The 22,491-nt window shown below is 40.1% G+C and overlaps 1 protein-coding gene across 2 annotated transcripts in view; it reads left to right on the top strand.

The window, feature by feature from the left end:
* CHCHD3 (coiled-coil-helix-coiled-coil-helix domain containing 3) overlaps positions 1-22,491 on the top strand; it is a 288,144-nt gene that overhangs the window by 100,616 nt on the left and 165,037 nt on the right. For both annotated transcript variants that reach the window (XM_067747054.1, XM_067747053.1), the window contains exon 4: positions 565-682. In XM_067747054.1, the coding sequence (XP_067603155.1) occupies positions 565-682 (118 nt within the window). The remainder of the gene's footprint in view (positions 1-564; positions 683-22,491) is intronic.

The raw sequence follows: 22,491 nt of genomic DNA, 5'->3' as shown, positions 1-22,491 counted from the left end.
GCAGATAAAGATTGTTGGAACATTCGCTGGGAGGAAGGATCTCTTAACCGTGTTTTTAGTTTCTGCCGTAACGTCAGGTCCATGAGGGCAGTGACTGGTCCTTGGCAGTACTGTGACATCAGTGCCTTGCCCATTGCCTGGCGTGTATTCAGTAAACAGTTGAGTCAGTGTTGATGGGAAGATGATGCTTACCTTCAAATGTTTGTCTTGTGGATGGCTTTTTAATTAGATGTATTCCTGCTATCTCCAGAGGGCAGATGGAGGCACCAGGGATCAAATATTTAGGTGGGCAGATTTCAAGCTGACATAAGAAGATCTTTGTAAAACGAATTCAGCAGTCAGATTGATTAGCCTGTTGATGTATTTGAATTCTGTTATTTTAAATGCTTGGGTAGAGGCTGCTTGAGGATTTACTAGAAAATATACCTGCTTTGGATAAATTTTAGGCCAAGATGATTTCGTCTACTAAATCTGTGGCTTAAATGTATTTCATTAAAAAAATGATGTCAACTACCAAAATCTTTCTTTCTTTTCCTCTAAGTTAGACCTTTGTTGTCTTTTCAGACTAAAGCAAAGCAAAGAACTGGACTCAGAGAAGGCTTTTGCCAATGAGCAGTTGACCAGAGCTATTCTTCGTGAGAGGATATCAAATGAGGAGGAACGTGCTAAGGCAAAGCACCTGGTGAGTTTTAAAGATTTAGTGGAAAGGTCTTGTCTACAAGGAAACTTCTGATGTTTGGGAAAAGCTTGCCAACTTTCAGTGTGGATGATATTCATGTTCTCTTTGCTTAGATTTTCTTTATTTTTGCCTTTTACAAGTGGCTGACAATTTGCTAAGATTAACCATCAAAGACTTTAAGGCAGGTGTAATGAGAATTATTGAAGAAAAGATCAACACTGAGACACAGGCATCTTGCCTGAAGGGAATTGTTTGCTTGCTCCCACCCCCCTTGCTTTTGGTTTCTTTGTATTTGAAACCTCTGGGGTGAGCAGCCTAGCTTGTTTCTCTCCTTCCTGGCAACCACCAGATGTTAGCCTGGGAAGACTCCAGCAAAGGTGAGTAAAGTGATTGGGTTTTTTTTGGCCATACCACGTGACATGTGGGATCTTAGTTCCCCAACTAGGGATTGAACCCGCACCCCCTGCATTGGAAGCGTGGAGTCTTAACCACTGGACCGCCAGGGAAGTCCCAAAGGTGAGTAAGGTTTGATCAGTCACTTTCTGGGCTTCAGAAAGGGGAGCCATTTTTTATAAGAAAGGAGATAATTTTTTCAAAGAAAATATTTTTTAAAAATTTAATTTTAAAAAAAGATTACATAAACATGTTTAAAAATGATTATTAGTAGAAGAAAATTTAAGAGGCACCCATAAATCTATCATTCTCACGTAACCACGGTTTACACCGGGGTGTTTCCCTCTAGACAATTCTTATTCCTGGGTCTGTTACCTATTGAGGACTTTGAATAGTGCTGTACATAGTGTTTAGCATCATGAACATTTTCTGTATATAACTGAAATGTAGTTTTTAATGGCTGAACAATAGTGTTTTCTGCATGCAACATGATTGATTTAACAACTTCCCATTGTTAAATAAAAGTGCAGCCGTTCTGGGTGAAGCCTGGGGTCCTGACTACTCATCCCTCACTTTAGCCTTCCTAGAAACCCTCATATCACTTCTCCAACTTCTCAGAAGCTTTAGTGCTCATTGGAATATGGTTGGGAACTCATTGGAAAGATAAAATGTAACTATATAGTGGAGAACTTGCGATGCAAGACTCAGGGGGATGTCCCTAGTTCAGGCAGCTGGGGATCATTAACAATATAAGAAGAGTCAGTTTCTCTCCTGTTCTTTTCCCTTGGTCCTTTCTTTGAGAGGCAAACTTATGACCAGACGCCAATAGAGAAGATATACAAGTAAGCTGATATGTAATGAATCCGTTTCTTCAGTGACTAATCCAGGATCCAGGCTGAATGGGTAGGCAGTGAAGCCAGAGCAGAGGTGATGGACTAAGAAAGGAAAGTCAAGGGACCGGTTGGTGCCATCACGAGGACACACACATTGAGTGGAACTGAGGCCAAGAGATGTGGAAGGAAAGTCATTCATTGTGAATGGGGGATAATTTCAGGATTAAAGTTGTTAGGTGTTGAGTAATTCAGTCATGACATCTGCTGTGCTCCCAAGTTTGAGGATTGTTTTGAGGAAGTTGAAAACGTATCAGGCCAGTGTGTTGAAGGGTCATTCCCACGTATTTTACAGCCTCCCAATTTGAAGGCCAGGGATGGAGTGGAGAGTGTTAACAGTGCTTATGGTGGAGGATGGTTGGGGAGCAAGCTTCTCGGTTTCTAGTGGGCGGAAGACTCCTTGGTTGGCATTTTTCTTTGTGCCCCAGCTTTTGCCTCTTCTCTTTGAAGCACTCTTTTCTCTACTTTTCTCGGCCTAAATTTGAATATATTGCCTTGTTCTTTTAGTTCAGAGAGATAAGCAGATTGGGATTTTTCAAAAAGCTCATTAAATGCACACACAGGCACTTGAGATGGCATAAAAAAGGAGAGTATTCACAAGAAATGTGAAAGTATAAAAAAATTTCTTAACTAACAGTAAATAGAATATTATGTAATGTAGTTGGGTTGGAGCAGTATGTCTTCACATTTTTTCCTCGTACCTTATAAATCCTCTCTATTTCCTTGTCTGTTTTTTTGTTTTCAGGTTAAGCATAAGAAGCTGGCATTGTATATTCTGTTTTGTAGGTCTCTTCTTTACTGCTTCAGGGGTTGTAGGGTATGGGTGGCAAATTACTGTACTCAGAACTCCTGAATTTCAGCATCTATCATGATATTGGCTAAACAGAGCCCTCAAAGCATGTTGAGACTAAAAGTAGAATTTATGTAATAGTATTATAGCTGATTCAGAGGTTCCCGTCCTGGCTTGAGCATTCTCAGACATTTAAGTGATAGTTCATGGCCACAGCAACATGGCTGCCTACAGCAATGTAGGTACCTGGTGACTCCCAACTTATTTACCAAATTACCCCCTTTATTGTTGTTATCATTATTGTAGAAGACATGCATATTCATTGGGTAAAGATCAGAAAATAAATACAGAAATAATAAGATGAGTTAGATTACCATTATCCAGCGATAATTACTGTTAACATTCTGGTTTATTGTTTTATATTCCTTTTCATATTACTGAGTCTGTATAAAGTATTTATATTAATATGTGTATTTGTATTTCTCCAAACATAGATAGTAGTATATATAGTTTTATGTAACTCTTACAGTAACCTTCAGATTAAAAAAATTTAGACTATATGATAAAGGTTTTTCTATACCACTAAGTATGTATTTGCATGATCACATTTAATGGTTGAATGTATTGCACTGAATTTTCCTCTAATTATTAACATAATACAGGGATATTATAGAAAATTTAGAAAATGTAAAAGTCACTAAGGAACCACCTCATATCCATTAGGATGGCTACTATTTTAAAAAAAACAGACAATAAAAAGTATTGGCAAGGATGTTCTGGGAATGTAAAACGGTACAGCCACTTTGGAAAATAGTATGGTGGTTCCTCAAAAAGATTAAAACTAGAATCACCCTATGATTCAGCAATCCACTCTTCTGGGTTTTTATCCAAAAGAATTAAAAGCAGGACCTCAAAGAGATATTTGTACACCCTTGTCCATTGCAGTATTATTCGTAATAGCCAAAAGGTGGAAGCAGTCCAAATGTCCATCCACAGATGAATGCATAAAGAAAAATGTGTTATATACATACAGTGGAGTGTCATTCAGCCTTAAAAAGGAAGGAAATTCGAACACATAATGCAACATAGATGAACCCTGGGGACATTATACTAAGTGAAATAAGCCAGTCACAAAAAGATAAATACTGTATTACTGTCCTTATATGAGGCATCTAGAGTATTCAGATTCAGAGATGGAAGACGGCAGGGTGGTTGCAAGGGGCTGAGCAGAGGGAGGAATGGAGAGCTTTGTCATCACTAGAAGTCCAGTGCGCTATCCGTTGCGCTGCAGAGCCACCTGGATCTTTTTAATGGGTATGGAATCTCAGTTTTGCAAGATGAGAAGAGTTGTGGAGATTGGTTGTGTACCAGTGTGAATGTACTTTACACTCTGGAACTTAACACTTCTACATGGTTACAATGGTAAATTTTATATCATGTGTATTTTACTATAATTAAACCTTAGAAAAAATTACTAAGGAAATAGCATTGTTGCACGTATAGTTAATGTTTAGGGAGCATAAGATTCTTTCTGCTACTCCGCCCCCGCCTGCCACGTAAATAGTCCAGGATTCAGATTCTTCATCCCACTATCCTGTATAACATGTGCTGTGGAACATGACTTCAAGTCTGTTTTGTCTGTTAGTGCCTTGATCCCCAGCTGTGGGAGTGGGCATCCTCAGAACCCATGACTCTTGTGAGTGTCACCCTAAGAACTGTTCTGCTCTGAGTGCTGGACCCCCATGGCTGCCATTCTTAACCCTAATATGTGGGACTCTTTTGAGTGATGGCCAAACATTGATTTGTTCCTCTTTATTTAGTACCCAAATATTGCAGCCAGCAAGAAAGTAAAGGTTGGATTTCACACATTTGAAGGAATTGGAAGGCTGTCTTTCAGTAGAACTAGGGGGAAAAAAACTGATATAATGTTAGTGCTGTGAGATAAAACTTCTCCTCCCCCTTCCCATTCTCCGCCCACGAACAGTTGACATTTAGATTGCTGTCTCCTTAGATGTGAGTCCAGGCTTTTTTCCCCCACAGTTGTTGTAGCAGCTAGCTTTGTTGAAGCTCTTTGAAGGGCAAAGTCATGATGGCCCTGTTGCTGAAGTTTTAAAATAGGATCAGATGAAAACTTGGCACTTTGGAAGAATTGCGTTAGCTGGAGAAGCCGTTACGTCCTGCTCTTGATTCAAGAAGAGTATACCAGTCCCACACTGTACCTCTCACTGACTGGTACCAATATTTTCATCAGCTGTTTCTACCCAGAGGTTTTGGAGAGGCAGTTTACTGATAACTGTATCCACATGAAAATGTTAACTAAAATTCACATGAAAGGATTGTGGCTTAGGAGCAAGAAAGCAACTCTGTAAAGAATGAAGACTAATTAAAAGGACAGAGCCAGGAAACCTGTAAAGTTAATGTGACTTGACATTTGTCTATCTTTGAGAGCTCCTACATCTAAATCTAATATTTGCTGTGTCATTAGATTTTTTTTAAAATTAAAGAGTAGGGGGTTGTGTTTATTTGACTTTGCAGTTATATTTGATTTCTTTTTAAAATGTCAATTAAAATTTTGACTCACTCTTTTCTGTCTTACTAAACAATGCTGGTTTAACATTAGTCATTTCTTGTTATAACCACAGAACTCTGTAGTATTTTTTTCTTTTTTAATATAGACTTGAAGCCACAATTTACTTACTTAAGGAAGTATTTACTTAAATATTCTGGAGCTTATAAAACTAAATGTGAAATCCAGGGAAGCCCTCCCTCACTTTTTGGACCGATGTTTTATTGAGTGCTTACTGTATGAAAAACACGGTGCTGGATACTAAGGATGTATAAACGAAAAAGACAAAATCCATAAGGAATTAGTGCAATGTGGGAGACAGATACACGAAAAATAATGTTGAGAAGCGCTGAGTCTGGGATTTCCCTGTGAAGGTCCAGTGGTTAAGACTTCGCCTTCTAATGTGGGGGGGTGTGGCTTCAAGCCAGGCCAAAAAAACAAAACATAAAACGGAAGCAATATTGTAACAAATTCAATAAAGACTTTAAAAATGGTCCACATTAAAAAAAAAAAAGAATCTTTTTTTTTAAAAAATGTGCTAAGTCTGTGATAGAGCCATGCTACTTATATCCTTGTGAGAATCCTCACTTAAGTGAAAGCAGGGATTTACTTTCATTTAACCCATTGCTGTCTGCATTCTTTCATTAACACATTTGAGAGCCTAATGTATACCGGTGCCTGGTAAAGAGTAAAGAGTCAATAAATGCTTGCTGATTTAATAAATGAAGAATTGAATTTACTCAGGTCGTAGAAATGGGAGGAGAGGAAGTGGGGAAGACAAGAAAAGATTTCCTAGGGAAGTGGTGCCCTAGTGGAATCTTGAAATACAAGTAGGAATTGCCTGTATGGTTGAGGAGTAGGGATGGTCCAACCTACAGTATTGCAGGTAGAAGCATGGAAGCCTGGGGACACTGGGATACGACAAGGAGTTGCTGAGTGGGAAGTACAGGGTAAGGAGTGTTGAGGGATGAGGCAGAAGAAGTTAGCAGGGCTAAGGTCATGAGGAGCTTGTATGCAACCCAAAGAACCATGGACTACATACACGCAAAGGTTTGAAATGCAGTGGCAAATGCGGGCATTTTGATAGCTCTCTTTAGTGAAGTGTGAAGGATGGAATAGAAAAGGGAATGAATGGACACAGAGATCATCCTCTTCTGTGTTCCCCTTCATCACAAATTTATAAGACACCTACTATGTGCTACATGATGTCAGTTGCTGGGGATGCAAAGATGAATTAGATTTGGTTGCTTTTCCTAAATCTCCGTCTCCAGTCAAGTATAGGGTGTGTGGGGAAGGTCATTTGTAACTTGGATTTTTTTTTCTACTTAAGTTACAATTTTTGAATTTGTAATACCTCATAGTGTTTAGAAAAAATAACACAAAAAAATTAGGGTAATTGGATGCATAAATTCAGTTTTTGCAAATTTAAGCTGCTGTTTCACCAAAATGTCACTTTTCATCCTCAGTTTCCCTTTTGTCTGAAATGCTCAAGTGAAGCAGTCAAGAAGAAGAATGGATTAATTTTGTGCTGTGTGCTTTTCAGTTCTGTGTTTTGTTTGTGCTTCAAACTGTGACAGTTGAAATTTCATGGTAAAGAGAAAAAGGTTTTGAATTTGGGTTCTGGAGGAAAATGACTAAATTAAAGGAAATAGATAAGAATACCACTGCTGCCCAAGTATAAGTGAGGTTCTGCCCAAGGGCAGAGAATACACTTGGGGTTGTAATTTTGAAATGATCAACATAGTTCATGCTCAAAAGTTCTGTGTTGAAGAAAGGTAAGGGCGATCACTTGGGGCTTTTAGTATCATTAAAATTAACCAGGTAAATGAAGTTGCAGTGTAGCACTGGTTATCCTGGGTTCTTTTGTTGGGCACTTAAAAATTCTTTTTAAAAATGTTTGCTATTTTGGACTTCCCTGGTGGTGCAGTGATTAAGAATCCAGCTGCCAATGCAGGGGACATGGGTTTGATCCCTGGTCCGGGAAGATCCCACATGCCGCAGAGCAGCTAAGCCCGTGTGCCACAACTACTGAGCTTGCGCTCTAGAGCCCACGTGCCACAACTCCTGAAGCCTGCATGCCTAGAGCCCGTGCTCCGCAACAAGAGAAGCCACAGCAATGAGAAGCCTGCACACCACAACGAAGAGTAGCCCCCGCTCGCTGCAACTAGCGAAAGCCTGCACACAGCAACGAAGGCCCAATGCAGCCATTTTAAAAAAAAAAAAAAAAAGAAAGAAAAACATTGCTATATTTTTTGGGTGCAATTTAGTAGTTCAGTTATAATCTCTATTAATGCACTCCCTCTGGTTATATATGCCCTGGGCTGGTTTTCTTGCTATAGACACAAATCCCCAGTTGTTCTGACATGCATGGCATATTAATTTGCTTTGAATGCCAAAAATGAAATTAATGATTTTGAGCTTTCACTTTCGAGGACGATTTAAATATAGAATTTCTGCTTTATGTCAGAGATTTAAGCCATTTAGGCATAAGGTATTTTCCTCAATGTTATTGGTGAGAATGGGACCTAGGATCCATCTGCAAGTGCATTCTTCCTGTCTCTTGCTCAGTTCCTATCTTACCAGGAAATGTAAAGGGCAGCGGCCCTCAAGACAGGTGGGGGCAGAGGCATACAGCATCATTTTGCCTCCTGTGTAAATGTTTGGATTCAGCAGGCCATTATAGTTTCCAGGACAAAGCATCCGTATCCCATCTTCTCCCTTTATGTACTTTGTTATCTTGTGTGCTCTTTACCTCCTGTGCATGTTAAAGCAGCATTACTGTTGTCAGCTGGAATGCATACAGCCCTGTGAAGATACTGTTAGTCAAATATTCCATGGAGTGGCAGGGCACCTTCTGGTATGTTTGTTTGCCACAGTAGTAGAAAAAGAGAAACAAGTTTTGTCTCAGTATGCCAACCTCGTCTTTACGTTAAGAGCCCAGAAAGAATAGGACTGCTGTTGCAGATTTCAGTATTGCTTGTATAACGAAATCTTAACCAGATGAATGTATTTCTCAAATGTATGTAGTCAGACCCCTTCCTCATCAAGATTTGCAGGAATACCTAGGATCTTAACATTACCAAATAGCCTTAGGGAAACCTGATGTCATGCTAAACAGATATTGAAGGGCCTAGAGGAGAGAATGGCTGAGCGTTCTTTTCAGAGTGGAGATTAAATCTCACTGTTGAGGTTGGTGAGTCTGTCCAGTGAACACAATGTAGAGGTGACTGCAATTTGCTGGTGTTGCTTTTTTTGAAGGAACTATCTCAGTCTGTGAGACCTGTTGACAAAGTGATTAGAGAAGAGTTGAGTATAATGCTGTTGATGTTCTTGCCAACAAGTAGTTGTATTTAAAGATAGCTATGAGGAGCAACTCCGCTTAGAGTGTGCTGTCTGTTGTCATTCTGAATGCACTTTAAAAATTCATCACGGGCTTCCCTGGTGGCGCAGTGGTTGAGAGTCCGCCTGCCGATGCAGGGGACACGGGTTCATGCCCCGGTCGGGGAAGATCCCACGTGCCGCGGAGCGGCTGGGCCCGTGAGCCATGGCCGCTGAGCCTGCGTGTCTGGAGCCTGTGCTCCACAACGGGAGAGGCCACAACAGTGAGAGGTGCGCGTACCGCAAAAAAAAAAAAAAAAAAAAAAAATCATCAAATTTCTTGCAAACTAGTTGGCTCAGGGCAACACCTGTTGAGTGGTGTCATATGTTGTATCCCTGCCATAAATAGCTTATTGGCATCCCATCAGTTGGGTCATTATGGGTGTCAAGGTGAGGTATGGAGAGCATTGAATAAAAATCCATAGGTAGCTAAGGTGCAAAGGGCTGGTTATAATTCCATCTGTTTACAATGCCCTGGCATTTATTGTTAACTTATTTGCTTCACTGCCTGGTCTGCGATGAACTGTCATTAGGGCCTTGGAATTTTATTGAACTGTCATCATAATCTCATCTCCTACTGAAGAGGCTAAGAATTATGGCCCTCAGTGTTTGCTTTAACCTTTAACAGATTAAAAGTTTAACAGAAGCATAATGAAGTCTATCAATCCTTCCAAATCCCAAAGAAGAGTTTTGTACATTATGTTTTGAATGAGACTCTAAGGCAAACGTGCTCCTTTTTTGTTCAACAGCAATCTTTCCAGTTTGTCTCCCTGGCAAGTCTCAGAACTGTCAGTTTTTTTTTTTAATTTTATTTATTTTTGGCTGTGTTGGGTCTTTGTTGCTGTGCACGGGCTTTCTCTAGTTGTGGTGAGCGGGGGCTTCTCTTCGTGGCATGGGTTTCTCATTGCAGTGGCTCTCCCGTTGCAGAACACGGGCTCTAGGCACGCGGGCTCAGTAGTTGTGGCTCACGGGCTGTAGAGCGCAGGCTAAGTAGTTGTGGCGCACGGGCTTAGTTGCTCCACGGCATGTGGGATCTTCCTGGACCAGGGCTGGAACCCGTGTCCCCTGCATTGGTGGGCAGATTCTCAACCACTGCGCCACCGGGGAGGTCCCAGAACTGTCAGTTTTGATATAGCCTTGGAGAATTGCTTTCAGCCTGTGGTGTGTGGACCTCTAGTTTAGTGAATTCAGTAGTAAATTGAAGAGCAGTAATGTTTACTAGGTGACATACCATGTGCAGTGAGGTCTGCTTCACTTTTGTTTATTGGACAGTAAATTCTTCACAATGCTGAAGAACATCCTTGAGCAGCTCTGTATTTATTTCTTTTATGTATCCCGGCTTTTGTTGCTTAGATATGATTCCTAAATGGGATTGAGTTATGTTCTTTCTGTGTTTCTTGATGTTTTGAACTGTGCCCTGCTTTGGGGGGGTGGGAGGGATTATTGTCATGTAGCCTGGGGTTATTCCCTTCACCATAAAGACATTTCAACATTTTGTTCCAATGTGACTCTCTCCACGATTTTCTTTACTAACTATATTTTAAGGATGACTTCTTCTGAAAATACCAAGGGGCAGAATTACCAAATGAAGTAAGGCCTCCATTCTCCAGAGAGCAGGAATCTGTTTACAAACCTGCAGTATTTATTACATACCTCATTCATCATTTTAATAGAAAAATGAGTCATTTTAGATGATTCTGAAATAATGCGAGGTAAGCTACATAGCCCCAGGCAGAATATGATTTACTCAGCCACCAAGCTGTTTTCAAAAAAATAAAATGGAATGATCAGCACCAATAATTTATGATTACTTGTGGTAAACTTACCAGATGTCTTCATTGTCATAGAAATTTGTTGATGAGATTAAAAGTTTAGAGGAGTTTTCTAGCAAACTTCTCCCCGTTCGTCCATCTTTTACGACAAGTGGCTGCAAGGTTCTGTACTTAGCTGTGTGTTTAAATTTCCTCTGCCTGCTTAAAACACTGACTGTAAATTTAATTCCAGAGTTGTGTTGAATATTCTCTTGATAAGAAAGAACACCAATCAGTGTCACAGGGCCAGTTTTATTGGAGTTTATTATAAACCTATTTGTATACATTTTCTGCTTAGACGTTAAATGTTGATCCTTTTACAGTTTCCTTAGCCTATCTGATCTCAGGAACACAGCTGGTTGATGGCCTGGAATCATAACTCCGAAATCGAAATGAGTCACAGAGTGTTTCTAGGTAGTGCCATAATGCTCATGGCCTATATTAATAACCAGCATCACAACAAAAACAGTTGGTACTTGTTTCTGGTATTCCTCATTTAACTAAGAGCTTTCAAGTCCAGCAGCTTACTTGGTGTTAATAAATGTTTGATATGGGTAGGACATCTATTATTTCTGTTTCAAAAAGATTGTAAACCCAAAGGTTGCACAAAGATAGAGCCAGAGCTACAAATTGGATCCCTACTGCCTAGGTGATGTTATTTGGCACACAATTTAGCAAATTCAGTTATTATTAAGTTTTTAGCCTATAGTGGATTGGGCCCACTGTATTAGAAAGGGTGAGGGGCTTTTAGGCCTAGGCACATGGACAAAACAGAAATTACCACAGACATGAACAAAAACAGGCATCCAAAAATCACACATATGATGAGCACACACAGGGCTACAAAACATCATAGCGTGATGGGCCTACTCAACGTAGAGGCAGGCAGCCCTGGCCACTCATAGGCCTTGTGTGTTACTGCCTAGTGAAATAATGCATTCATAATCATAACACTATCAGGGGCTAAGAATAACCTGTTTAAAAGCAAGGAATGTAGTAATACATATTAGAACTAACGCTTCCATCTAAACTGTTGTGAATTGAAAAAGCTTCTGGCACTTCAGGTAAATTTCAGTATTCCAAAAAAATTCTCTCGTGTGAATCTCTACATTGCAAAGAATAATGAAGTGTTAACTGTATACTTTTATAAAGTCTATTTTGAGTGGACTTATTAAAAAAAAGTTTGTTATGGTCTGTTCTATTTTGGGAGAGGTTGATAGAGATACAAAAGGACCTGGTTTATTGCAGTTATTCATTCCCTTGCCCTCCTTTTTTTATGTGCAATATAAACTTTTTATTTTCAGGGGAGGTGAGAGATGATTAGGTTATTTTCTACTTTGGATAATAAAGGTACACTAGTCTGGCAGGATGCTTGTTGAGGGGAATAGAGATAGGCTTGCTGCAGTAGATTATAATTGTTTTTAAATTAATTAATTAATTAATTGATTTTTGGCTGCGTTGGGTCTTCGTTGCTACGCGTGGGCTTTTTCTAGTTGCGGAGAGCAGGGGCTACTCTTCATTGAGGTGCACGGGCTTCTCATTGCGGTGGCTTCTCTTGTTGAGGAGCACGGGCTCTAGGCGCCTGGGCTTCAGTAGTTGTGGCTTGCGGGCTCGAGCACAGGCTCAGTAGTTGTGGCACACAGGCTTAGTTGCTCTGCGGCACGTGGGACTTCCTGGACCAGGGCTTGAACTCGTGTCCCCTGAATTGGCAGGCAGATTCTTAACCACTGTGCCACCAGGGAAGTCCCTTGCTGCAGTAGATTATTTTTAAGAGTAACTGTAATATATGTTAACAATGTCTACTTCACTCATGCAGTGGATTCAGTCAGTTTTGTGGTTTGTGTTTTCATTGAACTTTGGGAAAATTCAGAGTGATGATATTCCACAGGTTTTTCTTGTAAAGTCTACACACATGCATATGTGTGTGCGCACACATACACACGTTTTTCTGAATCATTGGAGCGTGGGTTGCAGACATCATGCCAATTAGCCCCCTTAGTATTTCTACCCGTAAAAAATTAGTGTGTGTTTCTTACATTACCAAGTATAGTTGTCAAAGTCAAGAAATTTAACATTGATTCAATATTTTAATTTTTAACCAAGATTCCAATAATGTTCCTTATAGCAAATTTTCTTCCAGGAGCAGGGTATATTCTAGGGTCATATATTGCATTTATGTAGTTGTCATGTCTTAAAACATTTTAAACATGATTTGCAAACAGTAGGATCAAGACAGGTACTGTGTTAACTTCAATTAATGAATTCTTGCTGTCATTGCTAGAGTTTTAGAAAGATGAAAGAAGGATGGACGCAAAGAGGTGAAGAGTTTCATTCAGACATATAGATTAATATTCTATATTGTGGGTGAAGGAATAATTGTTTTGGATATTTTCTTTATATGAACCAAAACTAAAACAACTTAAATGCTTTTGCCAACATCTGTGTAGATTCCGTGTCCTTGAAATGTAGCAGGCATCCAAGTTGTATCATTAAAAATTATTAGAGAGTAAACTGTTCTACTATTTTTCTCCAGAGTTTTTTGAACAGTAATTTTATCTGAAATATCCTTCCCTCCGCACCTCCCTTGCCCCACACGCCCAGTTATTACTCCATGTAATTTTAGGCAAATTGTTTTTCTTCTTTATGCCTTTTGTTTCCATTTGCTTAAAATGAGGACAAGGTTGTGAATGTACTTTTCTTTCAAGTCTGTTACCTCGATGAATAAATATATAAATACAGGAGTTCTTAGAGAATGCAAAGTTCTATATACTTATAAATTGACTTTTCATAAAGTAATTTTGTTTTATGAATAGGTTACCAATTCCAAGAGTCACATCTATTTTAATTTTCTTTAGTTATTAAAAACAGTCCATTTAAAAAAAGAAAAAGTTGAAAGCCTGTATTTCCTTGGTTAAATTGGATTTTTGTTATTGAAAACTTATTCTGATTAGTAGAAGTGATTTAATCATAGTCACAGTATAAATGCTGTTAGCAGTCACTGTATATTGAAAGGGTCAAAATGAGAGGGGTCCTTTTCTTGGATATAAGAAGATGGGATTTTTTGCTAATATGTGTTTATTGGCTTAGAATGAAAACTCAGACCGTTGTTAGGAAAATAGACTTAAATTGATATCATTAAAAAATATATATATATACAATCAAATTAAGAGACACAGAAATTGATCTACTTTATAACTTTAAAAAATGACTGTTAAGTACCTTTCTGTGTTAAATGCCTTAAATTTCTGGGTTATAGTAAACCACCTATAAGTTCAAAGATTCGTCTTTTCAAATGCTTACTTCATTTTCCATTTATTTCCCATTTGTTTCTTTAACTCATTAAAAATCATTTGTTAATTTTTAATATGACCATTGTATCTCTACCTTGCCCATTCCTGACATAATTTTTCTTCCTTTCCTAACATCAACCCCCGTGTTAAATTTGCGACCCATGGACAGTGACATTTTTGGAATGTTCCTGCCATGCATGGGGGTCGGAGGATGTATTGGTGCTTCAAACTTTTTCTTTTAACTCCTTGAAGAACTTAATATATTTTAAAGAAACTGGCTCAGTTCTAACCCTGAAGGCACCAAAAAGAGCAAGTTCTAAACAACAACCCTCCTGCAGCATATTTTCACCATGTATCTCCTCCATCTTGGAGATCACCATTTCCAAGGTATATCTTTAGCTTTGCATATGCTCTGCGTGTATAACATTGCTTCCCCACTCTTCTTCTCCTCCCTCCTCTGAGTTTTTAATGTTTTCGGCAAGCCTTGGGAACATGTACACAGGCCTGTACAGTGACACAGCAAAAGCAGACTCTTGAAGTAGTCAGGTTTTGTCCTTGTAAATGACATGGGACAAATGCATGTGGTGGATTAAAATATGTTCACCCTGACAGAAATCTTTTACTTGAAGCGAAAAAGCCTCCCTTCAATTCTGATCACAGCAAAGGTTATGCTGCTGCCTGTGAGGGTGACTTGCCAAGACTGCCAGTTTCTCAAGCTCTGTTCTGGAGATACATTTGTTACTTGATTCTCAGCTTTGAGTTGGTTATAATCTTGTATTGGCATGCTTTGTTTCCAAATACATCAGTTTTCATGTTTCTTTGGCTTTTTCTCAGGATTTATGAAGGGGTGAGGGTAGATTTAGCTTTTTGTCTGGCAAGTAGCAAAGCCTGTTTGACTTTGCTAATCAATAATTGTAAAATAACTGGAAATTGATCCATGCCAGCCGTAAATCCATCCATGCATTTCTGTTAATGCCTGTCATCCTAGAGAAGCTGTACAAAAGATATTCCTGTCCCCATGTCATTGAAGACAGGACACAAGCAAGTGTAATAGGCTGCTTGTGTATTAAGGGGTTGTTGTTAAAGTGTCCGCAGTTTGATACAAGGTTTTGGGAGCTGTTTCCCAGGTTTGTAGTATAGACATTGTTGGAAGTTGAAAAAAGTTTGTCACGTGAGCATAACCTAGTTTGGGGGCTTAGAGCTCGTCCTGCATGTGGGCAGAGTAGTGATGTGATTTGACACTATTGTTAGGTTATGCCTCCCCCAAAGTATCCTTTTTACTGATCTGGCATTGCCTCACACTCATCTCAGTTTGATCTGGAATTCTTATTTCCCTCTCTCTCATTAAGGGGGAAAAGTGCTGAGTGTTCAGTTTGACCGCTTTTGATAGACACATCTGTTACCTGGGCACAAAAGATGCTAGTTGGTATTTGGGGAAGGGGGACACACCTTTTCCTCCTCTCCCAGTTACCATGATGAGGTATTAGTGTGTCACATTGCCACCGTGTCACTGTGGAGGTTTTATTATAAGGCCTAAAGGTTCTAACCAGACAGGGCACTTTCGTTTTGGGAGGTCTGATCTGAGCTTGTGGAGCGCAGGAAGAGTCTCCTTTCAGTAACTTAAAAACAAGGGAGAAAAAGTCATCTTAGATAAAGTTCAGAACATACTCTGACTTCAGAACAAGACTTGCCTGTCATTGATTGACCATATTAACACGTCCAAAGAAACAGTATGTCGATCTTGATTTTTTTTCAGTCGTTAAAGTTTTAAAAAGATTATTTAATATCATGGGACTAGTTTGCAATATGATGTTTAGTAGAATAAAAGCCAACATGCTCTTTAATATTTGTGTATCTGCCCAGACAGAAAGCTTGGTATAGGATTGTGGGTTTTTTTTTCTTTCTTTTTTTCCTTATATTTTTTAAACAATTTCTGTGTTTACCTGATTCTCTGAATTGAATAAGTATTAATTTACTTATATATAGCAAAAAAAAATAGATATCTTCAGTCATTACTTATTACGTTAGAGTTTTATATAGAGAAGGAAAGAAAAGATTCAAAAAGATAAGCAATTCTTGAGTCCATCCCACCCCAGCCCTGGTTTAACAATTGTGTGGTCCTGATGGATGCCTGCCTCTTGTGCAGATCCTTAATGCAAGCTGTCTTAGTTTCACGCCAGCACATTTTCAGGTCATAAAGCTCATCGAATAACCTTCCAGTTACGATTTGGCTTTCCACGTAGATGACCTGTAGAAAGCACATGTCTTGGCTGGACGTCCCACATGCCTGTTCTTGGCAGGTGTGGTTCTTATTTTAAAGTGATAATTTGGCCTTTTAGTTGATTTGTAAGTCTCTGTAAACTTCTAGGCCGTTAGCAAACTAGGCTTCTAAATGTGCAGTACCAAGTTCACCAAAATAATTACTTCTTCACTGGGGCCTTTTGACAGGTGGCCCGAAGCCGTTTTCAGTGATAGCCCCTGTGCTGTGTGCCGGGTTGGGCCTCTCTTCTCCCAATGTCGTTGAATAAAGGGAATTGAAAAGCGTGTGCTCTGGAGGACATGCCCCTTGACACGAGAGCCTCACAGTCAGAGTGCTGTGGCCGTTTCTTAGTTTTGCTCAGAGCCTGCTGTTTGGGTTCGAGCTCCTTTCTCTCTCCTTTCTCAGAGGCCAGTCAGCCTTGGTGTAGATGGAGGCAAAATCATCTTGCATGCTCACTGTGCTTCTTGGTATAACTTGAGGAGACAGTAGAAATCGCCCTGCCTAACCTCCTCTTCTTCTGTTTGTGAAGAGAGAGGCCCAGGGCTCTTAGGGATAGAGTGACAGAGTGACTTAAATCTTTCTCTAGGAAGTTTTTCTTCATCTTCAGTCATGGTTTCCAGATATGCTCCAAGGATTGCAGGCCAGAGAACAGAAAGGTCAGGGATCATTCTACAAGCTTGGACTGGCTTGAGATGAGAAGCCTCACTGAGGATGGGGCATTTGGGGTAGATAGCTCTTCAGGAGAGTGATGTGGGTGCATGTTTGTCTTTGGCTAACCAGCTCTTCTGTCTCTCCTTTATATATCGCAGTTTTCTCAGCTGCTTGTTCTACCACTTATCTGTCTCCTCACCTAGGAGCCTTAAGTATCTGGGAAAAGATTAATGTTATAACTTCCTAGACAGTGATACCGGTGCCTATGCCATAATTTCTCTTAAATACTGGGGGAAAGGCCCATATTATTAGTCAGTTATCTTCAAGGCCACTATTATGAGTACTGAGGTAGTGAGTCAATGTCCCTGACTTCTCTCTGCTCTTACCTTGAAACAAAGAGGCAGCAATATGGTCATCGAATACAGTGAATAATGATCATTGATAGACCTCATTGTATGATTACGAGATTATATTGTACTTATGTGGAATTATAGCAAAGCTCTTACAGTAATTTAAAACATAGCTTGCCCATCATAACTAGTGCCCATTAATTTAGCAAGAGTGAACTTTCTCTTCTTGCTTTTCCCTCATATGTATATACCTGTGTGTGTGTTTGTGTATGTATGTATTTCATTTGCATTTGTATTTAGGAATTATTCATTTAGAATCTACTATATGCTCGGCACTGTGATCTGTATGCTGGGGATACATCAAAAAAACCTCAATAACAACAAAAAACCCTGCCCTAATGGAGTTTACATTTATTAGGAGGAATTGTCTGAAACTATGTCTGAAATAGTTACAGATTAGGAAGAAAGGGAGTTAACCCTAAGGGAATAAAAATAGTTAACTCAATATTTAATGCCCTAATTCAACCTCTTGATCTTTTTTTTTTTTGGTATGTGTGCGTGCTACCTTATACCTATAGATTGCTTTATAACTATTCAGGGCATTTGAACTTTTATATTTGAGTTTGAAAAATTTTGATAATTGGGTGAGATGACAAAGTTTTTGAAAACATTCTTTAAAACTGCATAACACTATACAAATATTAGGCTTAATATTCGGTAAATCTGTATTAGGGTTCTCCAGAGAAACAGAACCAGTCGGGTGTGTGTGCGCATGTGTGTACATGTGTATATTATATACACGTACACACACACATATGTAAAGATGGATTTATTTTAGGGAGTGGGCTCGTGTGATTGTGAGGGCTGGCAAGTCAACCCAGAGAGGAGTAGATGTGACAATCTGGAGGCAGAAATCCTTCCTCTCTGGGGGGACCTCAGTCCCTTAAGAACTGCTGCTGCTCTCGTGGCTTTTCTGTGCAGGACTTTGTAGCATGTTGGAGCTCTGTCCTATGAGCAGTTGGGTCCACAGCTGTGGGTCCCTCTGGTCTCTAAGCATGATAGCATCGTTTTTGTTGAGATGCCAGAGGTAGCACGGGGAGGGCTAAAGTGGCACGTGTTGGCACTGTCACTTGCTCTCACCTCTCAACCACTTCTCAATAATATTTGTCTCTGGGTGATTGTCTCACCCTAACCTCTGACCCTGTAACTGCAGCGATTTGGGTTCTACCAGCTCTAGTCGTTTCCTGTACATGCTCTGAAACTCTGGGGCCAGTGAAAATTGCTAGTATTGTGGCCATAGTCTTCCTCTTGAAACAGCAGAGCTGTGTAATGTGACAAAGTGGAATAATGTTGCTTACCTTGATTCATCAGCTGAATAGCAACACATGATTATTAACCTATAGGTTATTATTTTTAATTTTTTAATAACATCTTTATTGGAGTATAATTGCTTTACAATGGTGTGCTAGTTTCTGCTTTATAGCAAAGTGAATCAGCTATACATATACATATATCTGCATATCCCCTCCCTCTTGAGCCTCCCTCCCACCCTCCCTAACCCACCCCTCTAGGCAGTCACAAAGCACCGAGCTGATCTCCCTGTGGTATGCGGCTGCTTCCCACTAGCTATCTGTTTTGCATTTGGTAGTGTATATATATCAGTGCTACTCTCACTTTGTCCCAGCTTCTCTACGTCTGCGTCTTTATTCCTGTCCTGCCCCTAGGTTTTTCAGAACCATTTTTTTTTTTAGATTCCATATATATGTGTTAGCATACGGTATTTGTTTTTCTCTTTCTGACTTACTTCACTCTGTATGACAGACTCTAGGTCCATCCATCTCACTGCAAATAACTCAATTTCGTTTCTTTTTATGGCTGAATAATATTCCATTGTATACACGTGCCACATCTTTTTTATCCATTCATCTGTCGATGGACACTTAGGTTGCTTCCATGTCCTGGCTATTGTAAGTAGTGCTGCAGTGAGCATTGTGGTACATGTCTCTTTTTGAATTATGGTTTTCTTATCACCTGTAGGTTTTGTGCACATCCTCTGTGCTGGGTGCTGTGTCAGGAGCCAGGAAAACACAAGATCGAACATAGTCCTTGCTCTCAAAAAACTTACAGTGGCCATAATATAGACTACCACTTACAAAATAAGCTAGTTAGGCTGACAAGCCCCCATGCCCTGCTGCTTTTCCTCTCCTCATGCTGGTCCTCTTGCCTGAATGTCATCTTTTACTTCTCCACCACCTCTTAGCCCCTCATTTAAATTTTGCCCTTCATTTCAAAGCCCAGCATAAATATTGTCTTTATAAAGCCTTCCTGGTTTTCTAATTCATAAATGATCAACAACCTTTCCATATTTCTAAAACCTTTTGTTCATAACTCTTTTATGACTAGGGTGACCCTATAATTTATCATCCAAACAGAGAAGGTGAAAGGAGGCACTATTCATTAATTACATCAGGACAGCACACATAAACCTGGACATTCCCCGGAAGCCAGGACATATGGTCACCCTAGTTATGACCTTAATACCCTGTTTCAGTAAAGTATGTTCTGGTCAAGTGTGTGTTCATCTCGCATTTTAGAATGTGAATTCCATTGTACGGGTGAGAGAGGCAGAAAAGAGCCATGTCATTTATACTTGTATTTTCACACAGGGCTTTATTTACACTCAGTAGGAGCTCAGTAATGCTTACTGAATGTTCCATTCCTATGCTGTTCACAAGAGATGTCAGAAGTTGAGCAGGCCTGCTGGAACCTCCTGTATAACTGTCAGAAGACGATCAGTATGAATCGGCAGATGTGAGGCCAGGGAGACTTGGCTGTGAAGGGGCCCCTTTGGATTGTCCAGTAGTCCAGATCTTGGTATAATGGCAACTTGGATTCATTCGGGGCTGCTCTGATCAACCATATGGCAAGGCTGTTCTGTTAGGTGGAGCATTGACCATGGGGAGGCCCCCAGGAGCAATCAGGAAGGTGGTAGAGCTGTGGTTCCTGGGCAATCCGTCTGAGTGGACAGAGGAACGCAGCTGAGACAGGCAGGTGACAGGGCCCTGTTCCTACATGCTGTGGTTGGTGTCTTCAGAGTCTTCATTAAACCTGACTGCCTCCTGGCAGTGTATTCAACTGAAAGCGTTTGAGAAGGTTGTAATCACTTCGTGAAGTTCTGTAGAGTAGAGGTCTCTATAAGGTTCTTTTATAAGACTAGGTGTCCCTGACCAATTTCCTTGATGGAGTCGGGAGGACTTATACATATAAACGAAGCACTTGTCATTTAAACAGTCCTTTTCACTGGTGAGAGTAGGCAGCTAATTGGTTTAATAAAGTGAAGAACTTGATATAATACTGAGTTTATTACCACATGGTTCTAAAATAAATAAATAATCGATACATTGACTTTACAGATGGCTATAAGAAACCTCTTTAGAACACTTCACAGGTCTCTTTAAAGGTGTAGTACATATTTTACTGCCGCCTCCCCTATTATCTTTATTCCTTAGTGCCTAGGGGCCAGCTCCCATTGAAAAGGTGGGTACTTAGAATCTTTTTGTGCGTAATGAGCATTTGGTTTTACTACAATCTATAATTTAGACTTCAGTGGCAAATTGTTAGTACAAACACTTGAGCCTAGGGTATTAACACTTTTTGTCAGACACCTATGCTCAGCAAACTCTATATGGCATGAGTTTATTATATTTTCTATGAAAGTGAACTTCTCATTCATCCATTTAGGGCTGTCTTGAGTGCTTTCCTTTCTGTAGTTAAAAATCCCTTAGGCTTGATATTACTTTCCTGGACAGGATTGTTTATTGTTTAATTCTTTGCTGCATTTCCTGTCCTTCACTTGCTCTTGTAAAATCTGTAGATGACTTTTTTTTTTATAAATTTATTTTATTTATTTATTTTTGGCTGCATTGGGTCTTCATTGCTGCACGTGGTCTTTCTCTAGTTGCAGCGAGCAGGGGCTACTCTTCACCACGGTGCACGGGCGTCTCATTGCGGTGGCTTCTCTTGTTGCTGAGCATGGGCTCTAGGCGCGTGGGCTTCAGTAGTTGTGGCGCTCGGGCTCAGTTGCTCCGCGGCACGTGGGATCTTCTCGGACCAGGCCTCGAACCCATGTCCCCTCCATTGGCAGGCAGATTCTTAACCACTGCGCCACCAGGGAAGCCCTGTAGATGACTTTTAAAGCTGGGAATTTGGCACCAACCTCCTTTTCTCTATCAACTGTGAGTACAGGTGCAAAAGGAAGAGCTGTGATCGTAGGATGGAGGTTCCCAAGGTTGGCTGGCCACCAGAGTCCCCTGTCAATACAGATACCCAGGTGGACTCAAACTTACAGGGTGGGACCTGGGCGTGTGTGTTTTTAAAATACATGAATCTGTTGCTCAGCCCTCATTGTGAACAACTGATGGAGGATATGAGAAAAGCAAGGCATCCTCCTCCTCTTTTTTTTTTTTTGCATCTTTATTGGAGTATAATTGCTTTACAAAGTTGTGTTAGTTTCTGCTATATAACAGAGTGAATCAGCTATATGCATACATATATCCCCATATCCCCTCCCTCTTGCGTCTCCCTCCCACCCTTCATATCCTACCCCTCTAGCTGATCGCCCTGTGCTATTCAGCTGCTTCCCACTAGCTATCTATTTGTCCCAGCTTACCCTTCCCCCTCCCCGTGTCCTCAAGTCCGTTCTCTACGTCTGCATCTTTATTCCTGTCCTGTCACTAGGTTCATCAGAACCATTTTTTTTTTTTTTACATTCCATATATATGTGTTAGCACACAGTTATTTGTTTTTCTCCTTCTGACTTCACTCTGTATGACAGACTCTAGGTCCATCCACCTCACTACAAATAACTCAATTTCATTTCTTTCTATGGCTGAGTTGGAGCAGCTTTGGTGTAAGCCCAATGATAGTAAGGCTGTTCATTGGTGTGCCAAGGCCTCAGTGCCTGTACACATTTTCACGCTTCCTCCATGTTATATGATTATAAAATCTGTATTAAACATGTTATGCAGTCCTAATCTTCATATTTTTGTTGGGATTCAAAGAAACTCTCCCTACCCTTCTTTCTTGTCTCTTCCCCCTTAATGCCACTTCATTCTTGTTTGGTCTTTGGGAAAAGAGCACTGGCTTTAGAGATAGAAGACCTGAGTTCTGGACTCCTGAGCTCGTGAGCTTTTGCTATTCAGCTAGTCACCTCACTTTTGTCTGGATTTCAGTTTCCTCACTTCCAAAATCAACATGATATTTTCCTTATGGGTTTCTTGGTAGGATCCAGTGAGCTAGTGTGTACGCAGGCCCTTTGGAAGAATGTAATGCTGTAGTTTTTGATTCCCACAGTGGCTGGATCAGTGTTTTTCCTCAAAATGGGTCATCAACAAATAATCCTAACAGGTTGTAGACAGAAGATTCTCAGAGTTA

This window comes from Pseudorca crassidens, chromosome 8, assembly GCF_039906515.1.
Source record: "Pseudorca crassidens isolate mPseCra1 chromosome 8, mPseCra1.hap1, whole genome shotgun sequence".
Classification (NCBI taxonomy): domain Eukaryota; kingdom Metazoa; phylum Chordata; class Mammalia; order Artiodactyla; family Delphinidae; genus Pseudorca; species Pseudorca crassidens.
This window is presented reverse-complemented; position numbering and strand designations above follow the sequence as displayed.